This window comes from Grus americana, chromosome 27 (assembly GCF_028858705.1).
Source record: "Grus americana isolate bGruAme1 chromosome 27, bGruAme1.mat, whole genome shotgun sequence".
NCBI classification, from domain to species: Eukaryota; Metazoa; Chordata; class Aves; order Gruiformes; family Gruidae; genus Grus; species Grus americana.
The window spans coordinates 1544228-1569223 of NC_072878.1; the positions used below are offsets into that span (position 1 = coordinate 1544228).

General features: G+C 57.6%; 1 protein-coding gene across 1 annotated transcript in view; it reads right to left on the bottom strand.

The window, feature by feature from the left end:
* LOC129196873 (scavenger receptor cysteine-rich domain-containing protein SCART1-like) overlaps positions 1 to 8192 on the bottom strand; it is a 9991-nt gene extending 1799 nt beyond the window's left edge. Inside the window, 8 exon segments of the mRNA XM_054804844.1 lie at positions 458 to 595; positions 1340 to 1654; positions 1738 to 1800; positions 2285 to 2599; positions 3425 to 3739; positions 3825 to 4141; positions 5062 to 5380; positions 8091 to 8192. Of these exon segments, the coding sequence (XP_054660819.1) occupies positions 458 to 595; positions 1340 to 1654; positions 1738 to 1800; positions 2285 to 2599; positions 3425 to 3739; positions 3825 to 4141; positions 5062 to 5380; positions 8091 to 8157 (1849 nt within the window). The 5' untranslated portion in view covers positions 8158 to 8192.
* Positions 8193 to 24996: the final 16804 nt, after the last annotated feature.

Here is a 24996-nt window from a genome sequence, read left to right on the forward strand (position 1 = left end):
CCCTCCCTCCCCATGGATCCATAGCACGGCCCCTGCCCTGCTGGGGGGTAGGTAAGGGTGGGACAGAGGAACAGCCTGGGGGCCTGACGCCACAGGGATGGACCCTGCTGTCCCATGCTTCGCCCAGCATCTCCCCTGCCCCACAGCCCCCTCCAGAGCTGCCCAGAGCACTGCCAGTGGCAAATCCTCACCTGTCTCTCCTCTGCTCCCATCTCCCCCAGCCCAGCTCGGCCATTGCTCTCCTTGCCCCATCCCTAAACTCCCCCCGAGTCTGGACTCTCTCTACCCCTTGCTGCTGGTGGATCACGGTCAGGCAGTCAATGGGGCAGCACATGGGGATGCAGGCAGCACACACTCTGGTCCCCCCAGCTCTGCCTGTACCCCTCACTGACACCCCACAGCACCCCTGGCCTTGCCAGGAGGCATCTTCCCCATGGACCGTGGGGGAAGGACCCACCTCTGCGCCCAGCCCTAGCACTCCACACTTGCCCGGCCAGGAGGGCCAGGAGCAGGCAGAGAAGGGCTCCCAGGATGATGCAGATGATGACAGGCAATGAGACTCTCCTGCTGCCCGTCGGACGGCCCTGGGTGGGATCTGCATGGGCAGGAACATAGAAATAGCAGCAGCAGGCCTGGGAGAGGTGGGGGGCTGGGACAGCCCAGTCCTGACCCCCCCTTACACCGGGGGGGTAAGGGACCCCAGGGGAGGGAGTGATGGGGAAGCTCCCACCCTACCGGGTAATGACAGCCCTCCCGAAACCCCTCCCCCACCGCTAACCCGGGGACACCTCTTGGGAGTTTCACACCCCAGCAAGGAGCCCCTTCCCTCCGGCTGTGGGTCACAGCCTGGCCCTGGGAAGACCCAGCGCTGACGGGGAGGACAGCTTACCTGCTCGGGGGGTTGGTGCTGCTGTCCTGGGTGCAGCTGCAGAGGAGGAGAAGGAGAGCAGGGCTGAGAGGCTGGGTGTGCAGGTACCAGGGAGCCTCCTCTCTGGCACGCCGTGTGTGTGTGCACATGTGCGGACATCCCTGACACATCCCACCCAAAGTGTCCCTCCTGCGGGGCTGGTCAGGGTGGCCAGGAAGGAGCCCAGGGCCATGGGCAGGACAGTGCAGGCAGCCCAGGAGATGCCCCTGGGGGCTGCAGGGCCCTGCAGGCAGAGGCTGGAGGACATCCAGCCCCACAGAAGCTGCTGCCCACTTGGCACCAGGCTCCCAGGCTCTGCACAGACAGCCTTGCTCTCAGGAGCTCTACAGCCATGCTGGGACCCAGCAGGGAAAACGCCTGTCCCAGCTCCTTGCCAATATCCCCATGAGGGGTCCCAGCCCTGCCCCTCACCCGAGCAGTTCACGGCAGCGTCCTCCTTATGCCGGCAGGCACCGCTGTCCCCAGGCTGGGCCCAGCAGTCCTGCAGAGACGGCTCTGTCCCCCGGCACTCCACCTTCTCCAGCCAGATGGGGCCCGTCCCCTCCCCAAAGGCAGCCTCGCCCGGGGCAGACACTGCGGGACCACAGCCCAGCTGCCTGCATGCCACCTCAGCATCCTGCATGTCCCACGAGTCGTCGCACACCGTCCCCCAGGAGCCACGGTGCCACACCTCCACTCTGCCCGAGCACCCCTTCTCGCCTCCCACGGCACGAATCTTCTCCCTGTCTGGAGAAGGCAGAGACCTCTCAGGGCATGGGACAGCAGGCAGAGCCCTGCCAGCTGAGACAGGCACGCAGAGGAGCAGCTACCTGTGCAGCTCGTGGAGTTTGGGCATGTGGCCCCCAGGGCCGGGGGTGTTTCTGGCTGTCTCCCTGGAGAAGGAAATGCAGCGGTGAAGGGGCTGCTGCAGGGGGGTCGTGTGGCAGACAGCGGGGCTGAGTTCTGCTCGCACATCCCTGTGCCACCTCGTTCATGGATGCAGCTGAACCCTGGTCATTCAGGGGACACACACGGCACACGGTGGGGGACCCTGACTGCTCAGCCCCAAAGGGAGCCTGGTTCACAGAGCAGCAGGAGGAGGGGACGCTCCTTGGAGCCCTGACAGGTCCTTTCCGAGACCTTGCCTGGAGACACCTCTGCCTCCCCCAGGCACTGCTGGGAGCCCGGCTGGCAACTGCTGGTGAATGTGTGGGGCTCTGAGAGCTGAAGTCCCCTTTGTGCCACCAGCAGCAGCAGCAGCAGCAGGAGGGTCTGGCATGGGAAGGAAAAGCCCCTGTGGGCTCTGCCTCTGCGTTTGACAATGCCCAGCAGGGAGCAGGAGCTGGGGATGCTGGTGCCCGGGTGGCTCAGAGTTACCGTTGCAGCTGATGTGGGTCTCATCTCGCAGGTCATCGCAGGACTGTGGGTCCCAGGGAGCAGAGGGACACTGCCAGAAGGAGCTGTTTCTCTCCCCACACTCCACGCGATCCAGCCAGGCGGGGCCAGTCAGCCTGCCAGAGGTCGGGTATCGTTCCAAGGATTTTGCATCCCCACAGCCCAGCTCCTTGCAGGCCAGCGACACCGTTTTGGGAGTCATTGAGTTGGAGCAAACGCTCCCTCATGTCCCGTTATAGAAAACCTGCAGGCGCCCGGAGCAGTTGGTGCTGTTCTCCAGCCTCAGGGCCACGAAATCTGGGATGAAAGGCACCGAGGGGGAACAGGCTGGTCTGGAGCTGTGGGAGCAGGGTTACCCCTGCAGCCCCCATGCCCTCAGCCAGGCAAAGGTATGGCCAGCATGTCCCCCTTGCACCAATGGACAGAGAAAATTCATAGAATCATAGAATGTTTAGGGTTGGACAGGATCTCAAAGATCATCTAGTTCTGACCCCCCCTGCTGCGGGCAGGGACACCCTCCACTAGACCACGTTGCCCAAAGCCTCATCCAACCTGGCCTTGAACACTTCCAGGGATGGGGCATCCACAACCTCTCTGGGCAACTTGTTCCAGGGCCTCACCACTCTAACAGTAAAGAATTTCTTTCTAACATCTAATCTAAATCGACCCTCCTTCAGCTTGAACCCATTACCCCTTGTTCTGTCACTACACTCCCTGATAAACAGTCCCTGACCATCTTTCCTGTAGGCACCTTCAGGTACTGGTAAGCTGCAATTAGATCTCCCTGGAGCTGCCTTTTCTGCAGGCTGAACAATCCCAACTCTCTCAGCCTGTCCTCACAGGAAAGCCCTCTAATCAGCTTCGTGGCCCTGCTCTGGACTCTCTCCAACAAGTCCCTGGTGGACAGACAACCCTGCCTTCCCCACTAACCCATGGGCACAACTGAGCTCCTCAGAGACCATTGATGGGACTGAGGGGACCTGTGCATGGGTGTCCCCAGGATGGCCTTGGGCAGGGGCTCAGAGGCAGCCAGCGACAGCCTCGAGCATTGCCAGCTCTCCCCTTAGCCCGGCTTCCCCAGGCACTGGGCTCCCACCACAGCTCCCAGCTCCCAGCACAGACCTGAGCAGACGACTCCTGCGTCCTCTTTGTGCCCGCAGTCGTGCTTCCCCCAGGACCCTGCCGGGCAGTCCCAGAGAGCAGCTTCAGCCCCGGAGCAGTTCACACTCTCCAGCCAGATCTGCCCAGAGCCTTCCCCAAACCGAGCAGAGCCAACCGCCTCCACCGCCCCTCCGCAGCCCAGCTGGTGGCAAACGACAGTGGCATCGGGCAGGTCCCAGCCATCATCACAGATGGTCCCCCAGCTGCCCTGGTAGTAGATCTCCACTCTCCCAGCACAGCGCCCGGACCCGTTTACCAGCCGGACCTGCCGGCTCCCTGCAGCGGGAAGAAACCCCAGTTGCTGTCAGGGGCTGGTGCCCACCCAGCCCAGAGCCTGGGGGGCCCCTGCAGTGCCACTCACCCCAGCAAACGACCCCCACATCCTCTGCAATCCCTGCTGCCAGCGCACTCTCGGCCAGGGAGGTGTTGCAGAGGGTCAGGCTGGCCTCATGCCCTGAGCACTGCACCCCTCGCAGCCCCACGGGACCTGTCCCTCTCTCAGGCTTCGGGGGGTTGTAGGCTGTCTCTGCCTCTCCACACCGCAGCTGCCGGCACACCACGCTGGCCTCCTGCATGTCCCACTGGTCATCCAGGACTCTGCCCCATGTCCCGCGCTGGAAGATCTCCACTCGCCCGTCACACCGGCTCTCTCCACCCACCAGCCGCAGGGATGCGGAGCTGGCTGAGCCTGGGGAGAGCAGCCACGTCCCAGCCCTCAGCAGCACCAGAGAGCCCAGGAACCTGAGGTGCCTCTCCAGGCTCTGGAAACCTCACTGTGCCCTGAAGCTCATCTGCCTGCCCCCAGCCCTCCACAGTTGAGCTTCAGGAGCAGGTTTCCACACTGCTGGTTTCCCAGTCCCTAAGCCTTCCTGGGCAAGACACTCTCTTGGCTCTTGCTGGGGCAGAACCACCCAGCACGTCCCTGCTGAGGCAGATGGGGCAGCTCCCGCAGGAGGGAGCAGCAGGTGGTGCAATGGCCTGGGGATGGGCAGCACCAGGACAAGCCTTGCCCAACCTCAGCAAGCTGGCACTGGCACTGCTGAGACACGGGGCAGCACACACATCTCTGTCCCTCTCTGCGCCCCTGGGGAACGGGGGCTGGGAGCCAGTGTCCCTGGCAGGGAGCAGAGCGAGGGGGCCCTTTCTGACCAAACAGGCCCAGCTTGGGTCTTGTGCTGAGCAGAAGCCAGGGCAAAGCCCAGTCCTGCTCTGCAGCTCACACCCCTGCTCTGCTGCTGCTGCTGCTGCTGGGGACAGGCAGGCAGCCCCTCTGGGTGTGGGATTGGGCTCTGTGGGACTCTCTGTGGGTCTGGGACAGGGCTGTCTGCAGCCGGAGGGATGGAGCTGAGCCCCACAGCCCCATCCTGGGCCTGTCCCACAGCATGAGAGCAGGGGACCCCAGGCCTAGCTCAGTCCTCAGCTCTCCCACATCAGAGTGCTCAGTCTGAGCACATCAAGATCTCCACATCACTCCTGGTGAAGCTGGGGTTTCTCCAGGGACAAATTCACCCTGCTGCTGCTGCCATGGGGTCCCTTGCTTTGGGTGGCCATGTCACACCCCAGGGGAAAATGGAGTCAACACTGTGTTCTCCCAGCACTCACCTGAGCAAATGACAGCAGCGACATTCTCGTGGGAGCATGGTGAGGCTCCCAGGGCAGTCACTGGGCACCATCCCAGGTGGCCTTCAGTCCCATCACAGTGGAATGACTCTCTCCAGGTGGGGCCCGTGCCTCTCCCAAAGTGCCCTCCTCCAGGAATGGACTCAGCAAACCCACAGTTGAGGTGGCGACAGAGAACGTGGGCATCCAAGAGGTCCCAACGGGAAGCACAGAGGGTGCCCCAGGTCCCCAGCACCTGGACCTCCACTCTTCCATCACAAGCTGTGCTGCCATTCACCAGCCTGAACCCTGTGTACTCTGGGGACAGAGGAAGATGAGAGAGGCTGCGTTGGTGCTCTTACAGCGTCGGTAGCTGGGGGACAGTCTAGAGGGACAGCCTTCCTTTCTGCTCCTTCTGCAGTCTCTTAGGGCTGTAGAAAACCACATCACCCCTCCTGACTTCACACCCAGCACAGTACAGGCCCCGTCCTGCTCCCCGTCCCCAGCTCACACTCAGCATTCAACACCCCACCCTGAGTCCTTACTTGTGCAGGTGAGACCGGCAGTGTTGGCTTGGGTGCAGGGCTGGTCCCTGGGGGACCCTCTTGGGCAGGAGGCGAGAAGGGATTCATTCCCCAAACACTGCAGCTCTCTGTCCCAGATGGAACCACCACTTTTTCCAAAATGAGCTGCCCCAGGCATGGACAGGGCTACGCCGCACTGCAGCTCCCCACAGACCACGTCAGCGGCTTTGGGACCAAAGTCTGAGTCACAGACAGCTTTCCACTGGTCCTTGTCATAGATCTCCACTCGTCCTGAGCAGGGGCTGTCCCCTCCAACCAGCTGGACAAATCCTGGAGCAACCAAAGACCCCTGTGAGGTCCCAGAGCCCTCTGGCTTTTGCCTGGCCATGCCTCACCTCATCTCCAAGGTGGCCACAGGCAAAGAGCCTCACAACTATCCCAGCTGCTGCCAGTGGGTGCTGATGGCACAAACACACCAGAGACCCCCCGACCACTCTTCATAAATCAGCGCAGCACTCGGGGGCTGGCTTTTCTCCCAAACCCACAGGCACCACTTAAGTCAACTGCTGCTATTCTGGAGACCCTGGGCTGCCAGGAACTGGCCCCAGGCCCTGCAGCACCCAGAGCTCTTGGCCCCAAGGAGATGGGCCCAGGTGCTGTTGGCTGTTGCAGCCTGCTCTGCCCCACCCAGCTCAGGGCCAGGCGCAGGAACCCCTTGGAGCCACCAGAAATGCACCCCAGTCCCACATGGTTCTCGGGCTGTTGGGGCACTGCTGGGAGATGGGACATGTCACAGGGCACAGATGCAGTGCGGGTGTACCTACAGTCACTGTCTGCACCAGCCCCCAGCTCCAGCACCTGCCCGGGGAGGGTCCTCAGCCAGGGCCAGAGTGCAGTGCCAGGCGTGCACAGCCCTGGCCAACAGCTGGTCAGAAGGCAGGAGAGCGGGCAGAGGAGCAGCCCTGGGCTGACACGCGCTCCCAGTGCAAGGACAGGCACCAAGGAGAGCCAGCAAGTGCTGGCCAAGGCCCTGTGACACAGGGCAGCCAGGGGCTGGGGTAGGCAGGAGAGGCTGGGCAGCAGGTCAGCACTGCCTGCACAGGGGTGTTTCCCTCTGGGCTGGCTCTCATGGGGTGACCCTGGAAGAGGCATGAGGTGGCCATGGGCCACCCTGCTCTTCTGCCCAAGCCCAGTGCTGCTCCCCTCTCAGCAGACCCTCAGCTTTGGGGGGCTCGGGCCTGCGAGTGAACACAATCCAGAAGTCCCCGATGACCCTGGGCCCTTCCGTGGGGCTGTGGGTGGCCACGTGAGCTGCTCTCAGTGTCTCTGGCATGGGGGAAACAGGTCCTCGGTGCTGCCAGACAGCTCCTGTGTGAACAGGAGGAGAAAGATGGGAACCAACAGAGACTGCAGGGCATGGTGGGCTTTCATGTCCCAGCCCCAGGCACCCACGGAGGGTGGGCTGAGCCACACCAGGGGTCAGGCAGTGGCAGGTTCCCCCTGGGCTTTCCTCAGGGACCAGGGAAACCAGCAATGACAGTCCCAGCTCAGCAGGGTGACTGGTCACACTGGGCCCTTCTCCAGTACCCCCATGTTTCCCTGAGGGCACAGCCAGGTCCCTTCCCCCATCCCAGCCACAAAGGTAGGGGACAGGCTGGCCCCTTACCTGAACATGTAACTCCAGCATCCAGAATGTGATCACAGTAATCTCGATAAAATTCTGTGTTTGTGCAGTCAGACAGGGCAGACTCGTTGCCGTCACACTGAACGCCATACATCCAAATGGGGCCAGATCCTGGCCCAAAGTATCCGTACTTGTGAGCTTGAACAGCAGACCCACAGTCCAGCTGCTTGCAAACCACTGCAGTATCAGCCATGTCCCAGTCAAAACCACACACAGTCCCCCACTGGCCCTCTTGTTTCACCTCCACTCTTCCAGCACAGCGTCCGCCACCATTTTCCAGCCTCACTTCCGCAGCCCCTTCAAACACCAAAATGAGAATGGCAAGGAGAGCACCGAGCCACAGACCACAGGTCTGGAGGTACCTCCTGACCAGGCTGAGTCACAGGCACCAGCGTGGGAGCCCTCCTCCTTCCACGCTGTCCCCAGGGCAGTGTCAGGGTCCCTTTTCTCTCCATGTCCTGCAAAGGGCTGGAGGTGCCCAGCTCTGGCCCTGCTGGGCCATTCACCACCCCACAGCCTGCAGCACCTCCTCCCACCTCAATGACCCCCTGCCCATGCCAACCCGCGCACCGTGCCCGGCCCTGCACAGGGCACCGTCTCCTCACCAGCCCAGAAACCCCTGTACAGCCCCGTGCCCACAGGCCCACAGCTCCCTCTCCCACCCAGAGAGCACACGCAAAGGCAGAAGTTCCATCAACTGGAGTAACATCTGTCCCTCACCTCAGCGGCACCTTCAAAGCAACCCCATTCCAAGGGGTGTCCCAATGACCCCACTGGTGCCCGCTGGCCCCATCTCTGGGACAAGGATGTCGGCACTTACCCCTGCACAGCTGCAGCCAGAGGAGCAGCCACAGCACCTGAGGGGACAGGAGTCCCTCCATCCCCATCCTCAGCCTTCTGCCCTGCTGGCACAGCCCTGCGGAACCCCACTCCCTCTCACGCCTCCTGGGGACTCACAGGGACAACAATCATGGGAGGGTAATATATCTCTGTCGATGCCGATCCAGCTGCAGGAGGAGCCAATCAAAGCAGCAGCACCTTTTTAGACATTATCGGGAGCGATCTCCCCTCCGACACAGCCAAGCCCTCCAATGAACTTCTCCAGCGCCGTTCATGACCATATATGAGGGACATAGATGTTTCGCTGTGGGTGTCATGGTCACTGCAGTGGGGGATCGTCACGGGACAAGCTGGGTGTGGAGGGGAAATGGGTTTGTCACCCCTCGACCCCTGCTGTGGGCACGGGGAGCAATGAGCATCTCCTCTGCTGGGCTCACCCAAGAAGCCAAGGCATGAGTGTCCAGGCACCGTCAAGCCATGGGAACCACGGAGCTGTGTCAGCTTGGAAAGGAAACAGCCCCTGCCCCTGCTACAGCCCCCGCTGTGCTGGGAGCAGCAGCTGGGAAAAGTCCTCGGCCAGGGGAAGAGCTCCATGCCAGGACTGCTGGCTCACCCGTCCCTCCCCGCAGAGCCCCACGGCGGGTCCCTCGCAGGAGCCCGAGCTGGGACATGTCCCTGCCCTGGCAGCAGACACGCAGCCCCGAGGCTCAGACGTGTCCCTGACTCTCCGCGTGTCACCCAGGGGCCGTTATTCCCCGCGGGCAGATCGGGAGCCGGAGCCTGCAGGTGCACAAACCACAGCCCACGTGGCCTGGCAGCACTCACCGCGCTCCCCCCGCAGCGCCCTGGCAGGCAGTCTGTGGTTTCCTCCTGGCACCGTGCCCAGGCACAACCCTGTGGGGCCCCCGAGCCACCCCCACCCCGACTGCTCCAGCCAGGGCTGCAGGGGCTGCTCCTTCGGCCTCGCAGGCACGGGGCTGGGCAGCTCCCGGCCCCCGGCATGCCCCTCTGATGCACACGCCCACTCGGCACCAAGCCCCACAGCCACGGGCTGCCGTCGCTGACGTCACCTCACACCCTCCTAGTGCCACCACTCTCTGAGCAGCACTTAGACTGACGGTAACCTCACAGCCCTCCCACTGCCAGCGCTCTCTGCTCGGGAGTTACAGTGACCGTGACCTCACACCCTCCTACTGTGTGCTGCTGTGTGCTCATGACTCACGCTGTCACACGTGTGTGTGTGTGTGCTGTGTACAGGCTTCTGCTGATGTTGGTTCTTCCAAAAAGCCATGTTTGGGTGGGGTCTAAATATTATTTTGATGACATCAGAAGCACCCACACAAGCCATATCCCTGCTCTTGGCCTAAAAGCTACTCCAGCAGCAGGGAAATGATGAGCTCATGCACAAGCCATGGGCATACTCCTGGCCTATCCACTACTCAGCCACAGGTGATGTCATAGCATCTACCACTGCCATGTGCCTCTTCCTGGCTTATCAGGTACTCAGGCACCACTGACATCACAAGGACATTCACCAGACATCTGCCAGCTCCTGGCCTATCACCTCCTCAGGCACCAGGAGCCTCACAAGCACCTACACTATCCATAAGCCTGCTCCTGGCCTATCAGCTCCTCAGGCAAGAGAGACCTCATGAGAACCTGCACAGCCCACGGGCCTTCTCCTGGCCTAGCAAGTGCTCAGGCACTAATGATCTCACTAACCCCTACACAAGGTTTTGGCCTTCGCCTGGCCTTCCAGCTACCTGGGAACCAGTGACCTCACAACCACCCACACAGACATCTGCCTGCTCCTGCCCTGTCAGCTATTCGGGAAGCAGTGACCTCATAACAACCTACACAGTCCATGGGCCTGCTCCAGGCCTATCAGCTCCTCAGCTGAGAGTGACCTCACAAGCACATATCCTCCTATATGCCATGTACTCGTTGTTGAGGTATTCAGTCTCCAGTGACCTCACAAGCATCTACACAAGCCATGAGGCTACTCTTGGCCTATCAGTTACTACGGAAGCTGTGACCTAACAAGCTCTTTCTGTAGCTTTAGAAATGTATATGTAAAAACCGCATATATCATTATATAATAATTAATATAATTAATATGTTATAAAATATATTAAATTATATTATCATTATAATTAATGATATATTAAAGTATTGTATCTATTTATAAATAAATAAATAAATTTCTTAATATAATTATACACCCCCTGTTATAAATCTATTTCTATATATCATATATATGGTATCTCTTTTCGTATTTGAGCACTTCCTGGACCAAAGGAGACAGGCAGCCAATTGCAAGGCTGCCTGAGAACACCTGGCTATGATGCTGTCAACAATGGCTGCCAGCCAATCACCAGGCAGGATGAAAGGAGGCAGGCAGTAGCGGCCTCCTCCCTCTATGTAATGACAGGGCGCTTCCTTTGTGACGCGCCCCTGAGGACAGCAGGACGGGGCGGCCGGTCCTGCCAGCCAATCACAGGGGCTGCTTGAGAACACACGGGGGTGACGGTGTCAAGAAATGGCCGCTAGCCAATCACAGAGCAGTATGCCGTTCACCAAGACGGCGGCTCACGGCAAGGGAACGGCAGGACCCCCTGTCCTGGAAGGGTGGCCAGAGCAAAATGGCGGCCACGGTGTGTGTAGGGGAAGGGCCTTCCGGGTCTGATGTAACCCGGCAGGGGTGGCCGGTGCTGCCAGCCAATCCCAGCAGAGCACATGGCCAGGAGAGGAGAGGGACTTGCGGGGCAAGTGGCCCCTGCGGCTGCTGGGAGGGGGCGGGACTTCCCCCGGCAGCTGGTGGGCGGGGCAGCTGTGGCGGCGTGTCTCCCGTAGCAGTGGTGCCTGTGCTCCTGGCGTGTTCCAGGGCAGGGATCCCCAGGCACACCAGGAAGGCACCCGGGGAGGGACAAACAGCCCAGCCAGAGCTGGGCCGCCAGAGCTGTGAGAGCCTCCGGTTCCCTCCCATCTCCAGAGCCCGTGCGGGACTGTCTCAAAGAACAGACGCCTCCTTCAGCTGACAGGAAACACCGGCCCTGGTGGAGCTCTGGGGGCAGCTTGTCTGAGCTTCTCCTCCTGGGGAACCTGCAGCTGCCCCAGCACCGCCTGGAGTCACCGTCTGACACCGTCACAAAAGGACCCCTTGCTCTGGGGGTGTGGGACTGCCGGCACCTGCACCAGCAGCATCCATAGTTTACTGTCACTCACGGCATCCAGCCAAAGCCTCTCTTCCTCTCATCTGTCTGTGGGGGTGTGCCAGGAGTGTGTCTGATCCCTTAGGAGTATCTGGTCAAGGACCTGTTTCAGTGCAACCAGGGATCCTAAAACAGTGAGCAAAGGAGGAAGCCATAGACAAGACCCTACAGGGAGCCAAACCTGAGCAGCAAATGAGAAGGGAGGCAGTGATGGGAACCAAAGCTGGTCAGTCACGCTAAGGGATGAAGGCATGTGAGAGGGTGAGAGGGTTTATTCCAGCAAGGTTGTCTGATTGGGGACCTTCTCATTTGGGAAACCAAGAGAAAAAGGGGCAAGCAGGAGCAACATCTGCTGAGACACAGACTTGATAAAGTAAGCACAGTCAATGACAGGAAAGGAACTTTGCCAGGCACACTAATGGATGGGCCATCAGGAAACTACAGATGCTGCTTCCAGGAAGATCAGCTGGACTTTTCAACTGACATGGCTGTGAATCAGAGGGACCCTGGACTGGGAGGGATGCTGGAATCAACAGAGCTATGCAAACCCATGAGGGACATGCAGCGGAAGGGGAAGCAGGGAGGAAGAAAGAGGGGAGTAGACAGAAAATCGTATGACAGAGGCCAATTGCATGTAAAACTAGGTTTGGCAGGGGAAAGGGGATGGAGTTTTGAACAACAGAGAAGGGCCAAGGGCACTGCTGGTGTCTGAGGAACCACCAGGGAAACAACTGAGAAACGTTCATAGGGATGAGGGTGTGTTCCTCTAAAAAAGTTGTCCTGCTCGATAGCCCAGCTGACGTGCCTCTAGACCAATGGATGCAGCCTGGGTAACAAAGAGGAGGAGCCCAGCACCATTGTGCTGCTAGAAACCTCATGGCTGGTGGTTGCTACAGGCCACCTGACCAAGAGGAGCCTTTTGATGAAGTCGTCTGTCTTCAGCTACGGGAAGCATCACGCTCAGAGGCTCAGATCCTACTGGGGAACTTCAGTCCCGCTGGCATCTGCTGGAAAAGCAGCACAGCAAGCTGTAAGCAGCCCAGGAGAGTCGTGGAGTGCGTCGAGCACAATTTCTTATTCCAGGTGACAGACAGCCCAGCCAGAGGAGAAGCGTTACTAGACCTGTTGCTTCCAAGCATGGAAGAACTAATCAGAGAGGTCAAGACTGATGGCAGCCTGGGCTGGGTCTACGACCCTTTATTATTACCATGCTTTTCCACAGATTCTTCCACTTGAGCGTTCCAAGACTGCGAAGGGCTGTTTTGTCCTTCACCTCTATGTCAGCGCATGCATTTTTGCAACTAGTCGCAAGCTGCCCTAGCTAATGGAGAGCTAAGTATCTGCCTTTACACAGATTTAGTTTTTCCTCTTGCTTTGCAGTTATCTTCTAATTGCTCTTCCTTTTGGTTTTCCCCTCACTCTTAAGGTTTTAAGAGGAATGTTTAGGAAGAATTCCTGTTACTTCTTTCTCGGACTTGATCCAGCATAGGTGAGATTCCACGCTTTACCTTAACGTACCCTGACTCAACGCTTGGCCTGGTGCAGAGTCACATTGCTGTTCTGGAGCTTCCCTGGGTGTTACAGAAGTGCAATACTGCCCCAGGACTACACAGATGAGATTTCAGCTGTTTTAAATAAAGTTCAGACTGTGGCAATTCCACTTTAATGCTTTCCTTTGTTTGTGGAACAAGTCCTCTGTTAGAGCGACTGAAAGGACAGTTACTCATACCTAAAGGCTTGGTGAGGGAGGCTCTTTGATATCAGACTTCCTGCAAACTTTGCTGTTTTCTATTTGCTTTCTTAGCCAGTTGCTGTACGTGTGGCTTGGAGGTCCAGATGGAAGGGGTGAGGGATGCCTGATCAATCTCCTTCAAGAGGAGCAGCCCTGGATTGAAACTGTGTACAGTTAGTAACTTTGAGCAAGAAATTCCATTGCAGGAATTAGCGACTCCTTTGAGCTTACTTGTATAGTAAAGAAACAGTTAATGGGAAGTCACCTACACTTCTGCTGTCGCAATGGATGTCCCCATAGAAACTAAGAGAGAAAGTTATAGAATACTTACTTTTTGCCTTACTGAGTAAAAAGCAAAGGGAAAACAAAAAAGTATCTTGAAATCGTTAATCTTGACTTTGGGAGGGCTGGGTCTTATTAATATGGCCTTTACATAACACTTCGTGGCATAAGGCATTAGCCTAAAAATACAAGTGAAAGCTCCTAGCTGTATTTTTGCATTTCCCTCATCACGCTGCTTATCAAGAATCTGGTCCTGTGCATTCTTCCAGGAAATGAAAAGCCGTGGTTGCAGCGTGCTGTGTGTCTGTGTGCAGCCGAGGGGCTAATAACCACCCTGGGCTGGAGGCACTCTGTGCCCTGGCCCCAGAGAAAATCCAATGGCTGCAGGGGGCACCTCGGCCTGAGCCATAACCCGCTCCTGTGAGAACCAGCATCTTCCTCTCCCCCAGGACCACCCCAGTGGGCTGCAGCCTTTCCTCGAATGCTGCTGGGCCAGGCTGGACTAAGCAGAGGACAGTGGGGTGTTTTCCAGCCTGGAGCTGAGAAGGAGGGGAGTGGTGGGCTGTTGAGCACTCCTTGCTGCCTCCCAGCGTGCTGGTCAGCATGGACTGCCCTTCCCTGTGGCTGAGGGTTTCTTCAGCCATCATCTACCCCTGTGGCTGGCTGGCCTGGGGTGACAAGCTCTGAGCATGGCCCAAGGGCTCAGGGCTCCAGGCTGCTGGACCTTGTACATTTTTCTGGGGGGAATCTTAGCAAAACAGTAGTGTGGGGGCTGATTTCTCTCCTGTTCCAGAAGATACAGCCTGTTGACCATATCAGCTGTTTGACCTTCAAGAAATTGACAGAAGTCAAGAAAATCAAACTGGGACTGCGTGTCCTTGGGCAGCTCCTCTTTGCTGGGAAGACCCTGTCTGAATCAGCCCGCTCTCTTCACCCAACCTTGTTTCTTATTCACACCTCATCTCTTTTCATTTCCTCTGATCTCAAACTTTTAGAATCATAGAATGGTTTGGGTTGGAAGGGACCTTAACAATCATCTTATTCCAACCCCCCTGCCATGGGCGGGGACACCCTCCACTAGACCAGGTTGCTCGAAGCTGCATCCAACCTGGCCCTAAACACTTCCAGGGATGGGACCAGTCTGCTTTCTGCAAGCCTAAAGTCGCATTAATTAACGTCCTCCAGTGGATCGCCCAGCTCTGGCTCTCCATCAGCCTGTGGCCACCATGCCTGGCTGACGGATGCTTTCCAGTGAGTCCTTTTGCTTAGCGGAGCATGAGAACTGCGCCTACCCCTAAGCAGGTCTAGAACAAGCCAAAAAAGGTCTAGCCTTGGAGGGTTTTTTTTAAAAAATTACTGTTTTTATGAAAATTGGAGGGGTTTTGGATAAACTTTCCAGCTCTTCAGTCCCCGGACATGCTGTGTTCTTGTCCTGGTTTCAGCTGGGATAGAGTTAATTTTCTTCCTAGCAGCTGGTACAGTGCTGTGTTTTGGATTTAGGATGAGAATAATGTTGATAACACACTGATGGTTCTGGTTGTTGCCAAGCAATGAAGGACTTCTCAGCTTCTCATATTGGCCTGCCAGCGAGAAAGTGGGAGGCACCCAAGAAGCTGGGAGGGGACACAGCCAGGACAGCTGACCCAAACTGGCCAAAGAGATATTCCATACCATATGTCGTCATGCTCAGTATATAAATGGGAGAACTGGCTGGGAGGTGGGCAGCTCAGGAACTGAGTATCAGTTCTGGGTGGTGAGCAATTGTGCTGTGCATCACTTGTTTTGTATAATCTATTATTATTAATTATTAATTATCTTCCTTTTCTGTCCTATTAAACTGTCTTTCAACCCACTGGTTTTACCTTTGTTTTCTTTTTGATTCTCTCCCCCATCCCACTGGGGGGTGGGAAGTGAGCAAACAGCTGTGTGGTTGTTTTAGCTGCCTGCCAGGTTAAACCATGACTGTTCTCCAAGTATCTCCCTACGTATTAAGGGACCCTCTGTACACTGGCTTGAAGCCCTGTTTCAACTTGTGGTGGGAAGATCCTACTGCAACCTAAACAGCTGTAGGGGCTGCGTTGGTGAAGGAGATGTGTGATGTGCCACCAATGGGGACTGGGCATAACGAGAAACCTCCTTGCCAGCTATAGATCCCAATGCACCCACTGCCGAGGAGAATGAGAAGGGCAAGACCTGGTGAACACAATGGAGAAGCTGGTGGCAAAGGCTCTGACTTCATGTTCCTCATCAGAAATCTCTGTGACATCTACAGGCTCAGTTCTATGTGGAAGATCCTCCAGGTGGGTTATTTCTCGAGAGCCTTATGTCAAAGCAGAGCTGAGGGGGGCAGGCCTGACCAAGGTCAAGACCTATATAATTTACTCATGGGCTCTCTTCCAGTTGAGAAGCGTGACAAGCCCCTGCAGGGTGCAGTCAACCTCCTCTTTGTGCCCTTCCACTTGCTTCTTAGGATAACAACGTGCATCTGTGTTTTTTCAGGGTAAAACCACCTGGTCGGATACAGCACTGATGTTTTTGGTGCTGGACAAAGCACAAAACCAGCTGAAGAGCAAAGATTCCATGGAAAACCAGAGCTTGACTGGTTTCACAATCTGTCACAAATATCACAGGACACTTCCATGGTTGTTCTGGAATCATTGCCTGGTCTTGAACCCTTGGTTTATCTAGAACCATTGGTTGATATGGAACCTCCTGGAAACAGGAGGTTTCCATCTGTGTTGATGGAGAGCTGTGGCAGCTCCCTGCTGCCAGGGGACACAAAGGAGACTTTGCATGGACACTGAACCTCATTGGTGAAGGCAGAAGACCCCTCACGGGGAGGTGCCATATCGATTGCCTTCGCTTACATCTGTTTTGCTCAACTTCTGTAGTCTGTGATGAGACAAACATAGAACATCCTCCGGTTGCCTTCCATCCCAGATGAGCTGCTGGAAGACCAAATGAAGGAGATCATGGATGCTTTGGGTGATGGTGAAGCCCTATGCCTGCTGGAGGTGGCCTTCCACACTGCACTTGCTCTGGCCTCATCCTCGAGCCACATCACTCACCTCCTCAAGAACATCCGCTTCAAGCGCTATGTGGTGAAGGGGAGTCACAAGGCCGAGGTTCACAGCTCTCTCCACCCCACTGTCCTGGCACAATGTGTCCTGGCAGACAGGCTTTGTTTTGTCTGCTTGTTGCTTTGTAGATCATTGTTCCTCTTCCTTCTTGTTCCTTGGGCTGAGAAATAACTGCGACCATCCATTGAGTCTACTTCAAATGTGGATGAGATGTATGGTCTACCTTGCTGCCTCGCTTGGTCCCCATTCGCTCACCAGAAGTTTCTCCCTGTTGACAGTGGCCATGCAGGAGGACCCTTCCTCCCCACTGCTTTGCCTTAGAAGCAGAATTGTTCCTCAGATAGGTAGGAAGCGAGGTAGGAAGATGGTTATCCCATGCCTCACTTTCTATCACGTTTCCTTTCCAAGGGGTCCTACCTTCCCACCATGCCTAGAGACCTGCTTTTTGATGAGGAGACCTGGAAAACTGGTGCGATGGATAAGAGTAAGTATTGGGGGAATTGGCAGAATCTCGCTGCTCCTGTGCATGAAGGGGACCCATCAGCAACTGACTGAGATTGGCCAGGGGACAGACAGAAGGGATCAAAGACTCCCGAAGGCCATCTCTGTCCTTCTGTTGAGTCCTTCATGATCTCCACCTGGGTGGAGAAACTTTGGGTCCCTTTTTGAAAAGCTCTGTGAGAGGCATGTGGTGGGGCTGGATGCCAGGAGCTAGGAGCCAGACCTGTATCCCTCTTGGTGAGCTTCTGGCCACGTTCCTATCACAGAGGGTGTTGTGGGACATAGCTGACTAACTGTATCCTCTTTCACATGTAGCTTGCCAGTGTGGCTCGTACTGGATTGTCACTGACATAAGTGTTGCCTTCGGGATGGTGGTCTCTGCAGCTCTGTCTTCTTGTGCTTCTCATTGCAACCCTGTCACCTCCACAGGAAAAAGTCAGGCTTGGAATGAGTTTCTCAGGTTTTCTTCTAGCTCCCAGAGGTGCTCATCCCCTTTGCACCACCTTGAAACACATCTTGGCCTCTTGGCCTGGCTGTTTCTACTGGGTGGTCACTGTAGATGCTCCTCCTACTGCCCTGCTTCCCTCCTAATGTGGACTCCAATGTCACCTCCGTGTCAAGCGGTCCTTCACCTGCAAGAGCAGCTGCAAAGCTCAGAAGCCAGCTGGGCTCTTCTCCCAGCCAGCTGGGCTCTTCTCCCAGCAAGGCACTAGGTTAAATGGAGCTGGGATTTGTGTCTCCCCTTGGGAGCAGTGCCATGAAGCGGGTGCTTCCAGGTCTTGGTCACTCTCATCCCCAAATCAATGCCTAGGCATGTCCTGTTGACTGTAGGAAGAACCTGGTTGTCCTGGAGATGTTTGCTCATAGGCACACATCTCCTCCTGCCTGTTGTTAGCTGTTGAAATGACCCCATGTAGAAAGCCAGGTGGAGGCCATGGAAACCTGCTGGGTGCCCCCAGCTTTTGCTAGATGCCATCAGCACCCAGCTGGGCTTCCAGTCTTCTCTCTCACTCCACCCTCTTGTGTCCAAATGCAGCATGGACTTCCCATGGAAGTGAAGACATGCAAGTGTGGTGCTGCCGTTGAGGGAACTGACCACAAACCTGAGACAGGCCTCATGCAGAAAGAAATGAAAGTCAATCCTCCTGGCTCCACAGCCCCAGCGGGCTTCACCCGTCCACTCAACCCTCCCGCAGAGCCACGGGCATGGGGAAAATACCATGGCTGGCCAAGGCAAAGGTCTATGTGTCCTGTGGCCCCATCGTGGGACATAGGAAAAGACATGGTGGGTAATTGCTCTTTCTGAATGCAACACCGAGGATAAAAGAGAGAAAGGGTCCATCCTGGAGAGCCCTCTCTCATGGAGAAATGAGCTGGAGAGGTGCCCGTTGCCTGCCTGCGTTGGTCTTGTGAGAGATTTTCTCCATTCATCCCTCCTGCTGGGGATCTACACTGACAAAGAGGTCTACCATGCTGTAAGGGGCATTCAGCCTAGTTTGGGAGGAGATCTTCTTGAGAGCCTAAGGGAGGAACCTGCCCTGTGTTCCAGGCAATTCTAGACCTGATGAAAGAGGAATGGGAGGATATGGAAGAGTTCTTCTGGGGCCACCTTCGGAAAGACGTGGTGTGCCTGGCAGAAGCACTCAGCAGGAACACACAAGATGCCATGTTGCCTGTTCCTCTGTTTCTACAGCACCTGAGATGGAACAACCCTGCAGGTAGAGTGATGCTGGGAAGCTCTGGGAAGTCACCAACAGGTGTGCGGTTGTTAGGTTTTAACCGGGACCGGTGTCATTGGTTCCTCCTTCCCAGGACAGTCTCCATGCCAGGAAACCAATGAGAAGACAAGGAGGACCATGAGGGCGGTGAGCTCATCCAAAGCGCTCAGGCCAGACCAGCTTGAGGCCATGAGCAGATTGGGAGATAGTTTGCTCCAAGTAGGCATCTGTGTCATCCTTTCTGCTCTCGGTTCCTCTTCTTTCTACATCATCGTACTCCTTGCTGTCAAGGAACCCAGCAGAGCTCTGGGCAGACCTCAGGGTCTACAGAGAAAAGCTCACGTATTACTTTGTGTCTTCTACAGACAAGAGTGTAGTCTTGAGCATCCTGCAGGAGGAAAAGGACCGAGAAGATTGGGAAACCTCCTTCAAAGCCCTGGCTCAGCCCTTCTTCCAGGTACGCGTGTGCCCAGCTGCTGCTCACAGGTATCACGTACCCAAAGCACCGCTTTGCTGGTGGTCGCATCCATTTCCAGACACATCCGCTGAGCTCAGGGTGTTCCCACGTGGAAGAAAAGAGATCGGTCCCCTCTTTTTTGAGCTGGGACCTCGTCCTGCTGTGGTCTCCTGCTCTGCTCCTGCAGACAGCTGGCATCCTGGGTGCTTTTTATATGCCGATTCAGATCCCCCTTGGAAACCAGATGGGTTTCTTCCCTTGGAGAAAATCACCTGTAGGTTTCTCCCTGGGCAGTTCTGTTCTTGTCCCTTTGGTGGCAGGTTCTCACCATGCCCCCCACTTCTCCAGAGCCCTCGTTGCTTTTCTTTGCACTAAGACCCCATGAATCCCCTCGGGCTGCTTGGGCAACGAGGGGTGGCTCCTAACGACCCTGGGTTCTTGCAGGAATGGGAGCAGAGCCTTCACTCTGTCAAGGAGCGGCGGATGAATGAAGGTCCCCATGGCTCCCCCAGAAGGGGAGCTGGGGGGGGCAACTGGGAGATGTGAAGGGGTGCGCAGTGCTCCCAGTGCCCCCCAGTGCTTCAGCAGTGCCCCTTGATGCTCCCAGTGCTGCCCCAGTGCTCCAAGTGCTTCCCCATAGCTCCCTCCAGTGCCACCCCAGTGCTCCCAGTATGGCTCCCTGGCTCCCCCAGTGCTCCCTGGCTCCCCCAGTGCTCCAAGTGCTTCCCCATAGCTCCCTCCAGTGCCACCCCAGTGCTCCCAGTATGGCTCCCTGGCTCCCCCAGTGCTCCCAGTGCCACCCCAGTGCTCCCAGTATGGCTCCCTGGCTCCCCCATAGCTCCCTCCAGTGCCACCCCAGTGCTCCCAGTATGACTCCCTGGCTCCCCCAGTGCCACCCCAGTGCTCCCAGTATGGCTCCCTGGCTCCCCCAGTGCTCCCAGTGACACCCCAGTGCTCCCAGTATGGCTCCCTGGCTCCCCCAGTGCTCCCAGTGCCACCCCAGCCCCGCCCCCTCTCCCCCTCCCCTGCCGTGACTCCGCCCCCCGCAGAGCGCGGGAGCCCCACCCGCTGTCGCGCATGCGTGGTCGGACCGGCGGGGAAGGCGCCGCTGCAGCCCAGACCCGGTGGGCGGCTCCGTCCAGTACGGGGAGGGGGTGGTGGGGTGGTGGGGGGTGTTGGGGGGGGTCGGGGGGATCGGGGGTGTTCCCGGGAGGGGGAGGGGAGCGGGGGTGTCAGCGGGAGGGGGAGGGTGTGTGTGAGGCAGAGGAGTGGGGGGAGGGGTCTGTGAGGGGAGGAGGGAGGGGGAAGCTGTGAGGGGGGAGGGGCTCAGTGAGGAGAAAAGGGGCGGGAAAATGGGCCACACGTGTGTTCGTGTGTGTGTGTGTGTGTGTGCACCCGCAGGCGTGTGGCTCCCTGTCAGCACCACCGCCCACCTGGCCCCGTTGCTGGGGGACTCCACCAGTGCCCCCCACCTTCAGGGACACCTGCCTGGGGGCTCCACACACACCCACCACGGCCACAGCCGCCTCGCCGGGGGCTCCACTGACAGCCCCCATGGCCGGGAGCTCCGTTGGACAGCACCATGCTGTGTCTGAGCCCCAAAGGCTCCCTAAATCAGTGTGTTGGATCCCCAGAGCTCCCAAACTCTGAGCCCAAAACCTCCCTACACTTGCCGGGGGCTCCACTGACAGCCCCCATCGCCAGGAGCTCCGTTGGACAGCACCACGCTGGCTCCCAAGGGCATCGACCACCACTATCACTGCAGCCACCAGCCTCTCCTCCATCACTTCCTGGGGAGGGGGCTCCCCAATGGGGCTCCCCATCCTCTGCGTGCTACCTTGATCTGTGGGGATCACAAAGGCTGCAGAGGACCCAGGAGAAGCCTTGTCCTCTCTCTGGTCACAGCTGGACCCCAGTCATCCAGCTCAGTCCCAGGTGAGGAGCTTTGTCTGGGAGTGACTTGTGGGGTGAGAGCTGGCAGATGGGTGGGGGAGGTTGTCCCAAGAACATGTCCTGGTGGTGTGGTGTAACCCAGTAGGCAGCTCAGCCCCACACAGCTGCTCCCTCCCTCCCAGCAGGATGGGGAAGAAGAATCCAAAGGGTAAAAGTGAGTGAACTCGTGGGGTGAGATGAAGGCAGTTTCACAGGTAAAGCAAAAGCTGTGCACACATGCAAAGCCAAATCAGGAATTCCTTCACCACTTCCTAGCAGCAGGCAGGGGTTTAGCCCTGGGCAGGAAAACAGGGCTTCATCAGGAGTAACAGTTGCTTGGGAAGACAGAAGCCATCTTCCAAACATCCCCCCTTTCCTCCTCCTTCCCCACAGCTTTTTTGCTGAGCATGACGTCATGTGGTCTGGAATATCGCTTTGGTCAGATGGGGTCAGATGTCCCAGCTGTGTCCCCTCCCAACTCCTTGCCCACCCCCAGCCTACTCGCTGGCGGGGCAGGGTGAGAAACAGAGAAGGCCTTGACGCTGTGTAAGCACCACTCAACAACAGCTAAAACATCGATGTGTTATCAGGACTCTTTTGGTCACAGATCCAACACACGGCACCGTATGGGCTGCTATGGAGAAAATTAACTCCATCCCTGCCACAACCCGTGCAATAAAGCCCATCCTCCTCCTGGCACGCCAGTGGCACGCAGCAGAGAGGAGAGTTTGGGCACACTGGAGGGGCTGTTGCATCCCACAGGCCTTTGATCCCATCTCTTGTCACTGCCCGACTGCAGCCAGCCCCCAACCCCCACCTGCCCGGATGGGCTCCCAGCAGCAGAGACATGTTGGTGCAGGGGGCAGACGGGGATTTTGGAACAGGACTGGGGAGAAAGGGTTGAATGCTTCCCAGGACAAGAGGCGAAATCTCTCTCCTCTCTCCCCAGCTGTGCTGTCTCCTGCCTGATGTCATATTGCACCTTCAAATGATGCGGGCTGATGTCACAGGGGGATGCCCCACATCACAGGGAGGTCTCCCCAGCGCCACGTGGGTGCTGGCATTTCCCGGCGAGGCCTGGGAGCTGCTGGGCACTGCTCAGGGGCTCTCCACTGCTGCCCTTCGGAGCTGCTCCACAGCCAGGAGCAGGGTCAGGAGGCAGCGGGGCTGTGCTGGGGGACCCTCGCTGACAGGCAGAGCGGAGGCACGTCAGAGAGGAGTTTTGGGAGAGGAGCTGCGAAGAGCATCCCTTTCCCTGAGCTGAGGGCAAGCAGCCAGCGCGATGGAGGGCTGCTGCACCGTGGCCGTCAGCTTGGAGCTGAGCAGCTCGTTCCCCATGCTCCTGCGGCTCTCCACCAAGGGTAAGGGGTTTGGGAGCTCCTTCCGCAGGGGTTGCGCTGGGGCTGTCCGCTGCCAAAAGCTGCGGGGGGGTGGCTGGACAGGGCTGGGGGCTGCCACAAGAACCCTGCCCGAAGGTCCCACAGGGCTCGGGGGACAATGTAGCAACCAGAACTCCCGGCTGCCCGCAGCCCCCAGGCTCCCATGGGCATGGCTTGGTCCCCTGGCGAGGGGGGCCACCCAGGGCCAGCTTTTCCTGGGAGCTGGTACCTCTTGGGGTTCTGGCTCTGGGATGAAAAGGGGTCCTGCATCCCAGGGGCTGGGGTGTCCTTCAGCTCTCACAGGGCTCTCGTGAGGCAGCTGGAAATGCCTCTGCTGTAAATCAGCCCTCGACTTTGAACTAGTCTCCTCTGGGAGAACCTCTGTTCCTTCCCTCTGGAGCCTCTTGTGCTGCCAGGCTGGCAGATCACATCCTGGGCTCTGGGGTGCCATCCCTTTCTGGGGGTTAGGTGGCCACAGCCCTGATCCGGAGCCCTTCCCACGTCCCCATTTCTGCTCCAGCCCTGCCCCGGGAGCAGAGTAAGGCGGGCAGTGTGAAATGGGGGCACAGCCCCCTTGCCGAGAGACTGTGAGCTGGCTGGCCTGGAGCCTGACCCCTCTTTCCCTTGCTTTCCAGAGGTTGTGGCTATCTGGGACGCTGTGTCCGCGTACATCCTGACACAGATGAAGCTGGACAAGGTGGGTTGGCCTCTTGGTCTCTCTTTGTCCTGGACAGCCTGGGCGCTGGGGAGCGATCCCTCCCTGAGCATCGTGGCCGCACACCGAGACAGCCTCGTGTACCCACAGCTGCTGCTTGGTCAACCAGGAGAAAAATCAAGTCTGGACCTAGTCTGAGGAAGTATTCAGTGCACGATGGGGCTTCACTCTTCCCTGTGGTCAGAGTGGAGAGACCAAGCAGAGAGACGGGGGATTATGCTGGGTCCATACCAAGGGTAACGGCTGGGAATCAGTCCCAGGTGTATTCCCTGGGCTGGAAATGTCTGGGATTTTCTCTGGCCAAGGGATGTGAGCAAGTATTTTGAGGAGGGGAAGAAAACAAATGGAGAACATGGGCCTGTTGCAAAGTTTTCACTTTACCCATCTCTGCAGTACTCACTCATCAGCCTTTGGTCTTTTTTCCTGGGCAGGGTGTCCTGCTCACAGGACTTGGGACCTTCGCTGTGCTCCGAGAGCAACTCCAGGGCAAAGAGGAGGCATATGCGGTTCGAAGACCAGTCTTCCAGCCGGACATCAATGCATTGCATCTGGAGGAGTTGGTGTTCCCTACAGTGGTTATCCCTGGTGAAAAGGCAGTGGCCACCCTCCACTTTCCCCCTCCACGTCCGGGGGAGGATGTGTGCTCTCTGCTCTTTGGCAAGGGCTGGGAGATGTCGGGAATGGCCTCCAAAGGTCGGGGGACAGCTTGAGCTCCTCCAAAACAAACCACTCCCCGAGAGCTGTTTTATAAACGACCGTTTCCCTGGCATGTTGTTACGAATCTTACACGGAAATTTGGCCTGCTGTGGCAGTGACGATGTTCCTCCTCCTCGCAGGCAATGTCAAGATCAAGCCGCTGAACTACAAGTGGCTGTCGCGAGCCACCTGCTTCCCACAGCACGTGGTGGCGGAGTGCATGCGAGAGACCATACGCTTGTACTCGTTCCAACTGCAGAACGGGCGGCGCCTCGCCTTCGCCTTCAAGGACATTGGTGTTCTGTCCTGCAAAGACGACGTCCTGTGCATGCGGTTTTATTACGACTGTGTCACAGGGCTGGAGAGGAAGGCCAGCCGGATTGCGCTGCTTCACACAGTAAGTTGCTCAGGTTTTGAGGGCTGCTTCCGTTCTTTGGGAGCAAGACGGGTGAGCAAGCCAATCGCCCTCGGCCAGCCTGGACGTGGCAGGCCAGTCAAACACCTCTCCCCACGCTCGCCCCCGCTGACTTCTCCATTAGCAAAGAAAGTTTCTTCTGAGTTTCTGGGTCCTTGCCCTGCAAAAAGCCCGGCACTGTTATTGCGCAGTCTCAGCGTTTGCCGTGCAAGGCAAGGGCTAACGCTCATGGAGGAGGATTTGGAAGACTGGTTTGGAGAAGTGGCTTTCTTTTGGAGCGGGAGACAGGTCTGCTTCCTTTGGGAGCCAAAAGAGAACTGCCTTGGAAACCTTCTGACAGCTCCGTGTCACTTTGCAGAGGCTGTGGATGCCGGGTGCAGAGGTCTCCGGTGGAGCAACCACCGCTCGGGGGATGCAGGCTGCACCTGCCCAAGCGTTCCCGAGGTGAGTGCCTTTCCTCTGCAGCCCTCGACCAACCAAAGTCCTGAAGCGACTGGTTTCTGGTTAAATAACGCTGATCTGGGGCTACGCGTGTGTTCTCCTGGACCGACCGGGCATCGTGATCGCGTTTCTCACGCCCAGCCTGCCGTCCTTCCCATCAGAGAGAACCAGCTGCACACGGAGAGGACCTTAAGCTATATTTTCTGGTGTTGGGGGCAGATTGCCAAGAAAACCTGTGCACGGCCACCAAGGAAAAGGGATGCCGTGCCTCGCACGACAGTCAGGAGGATTAGTGCTGGGGAGCTGCAGAGGGCAGGGGTCACCCT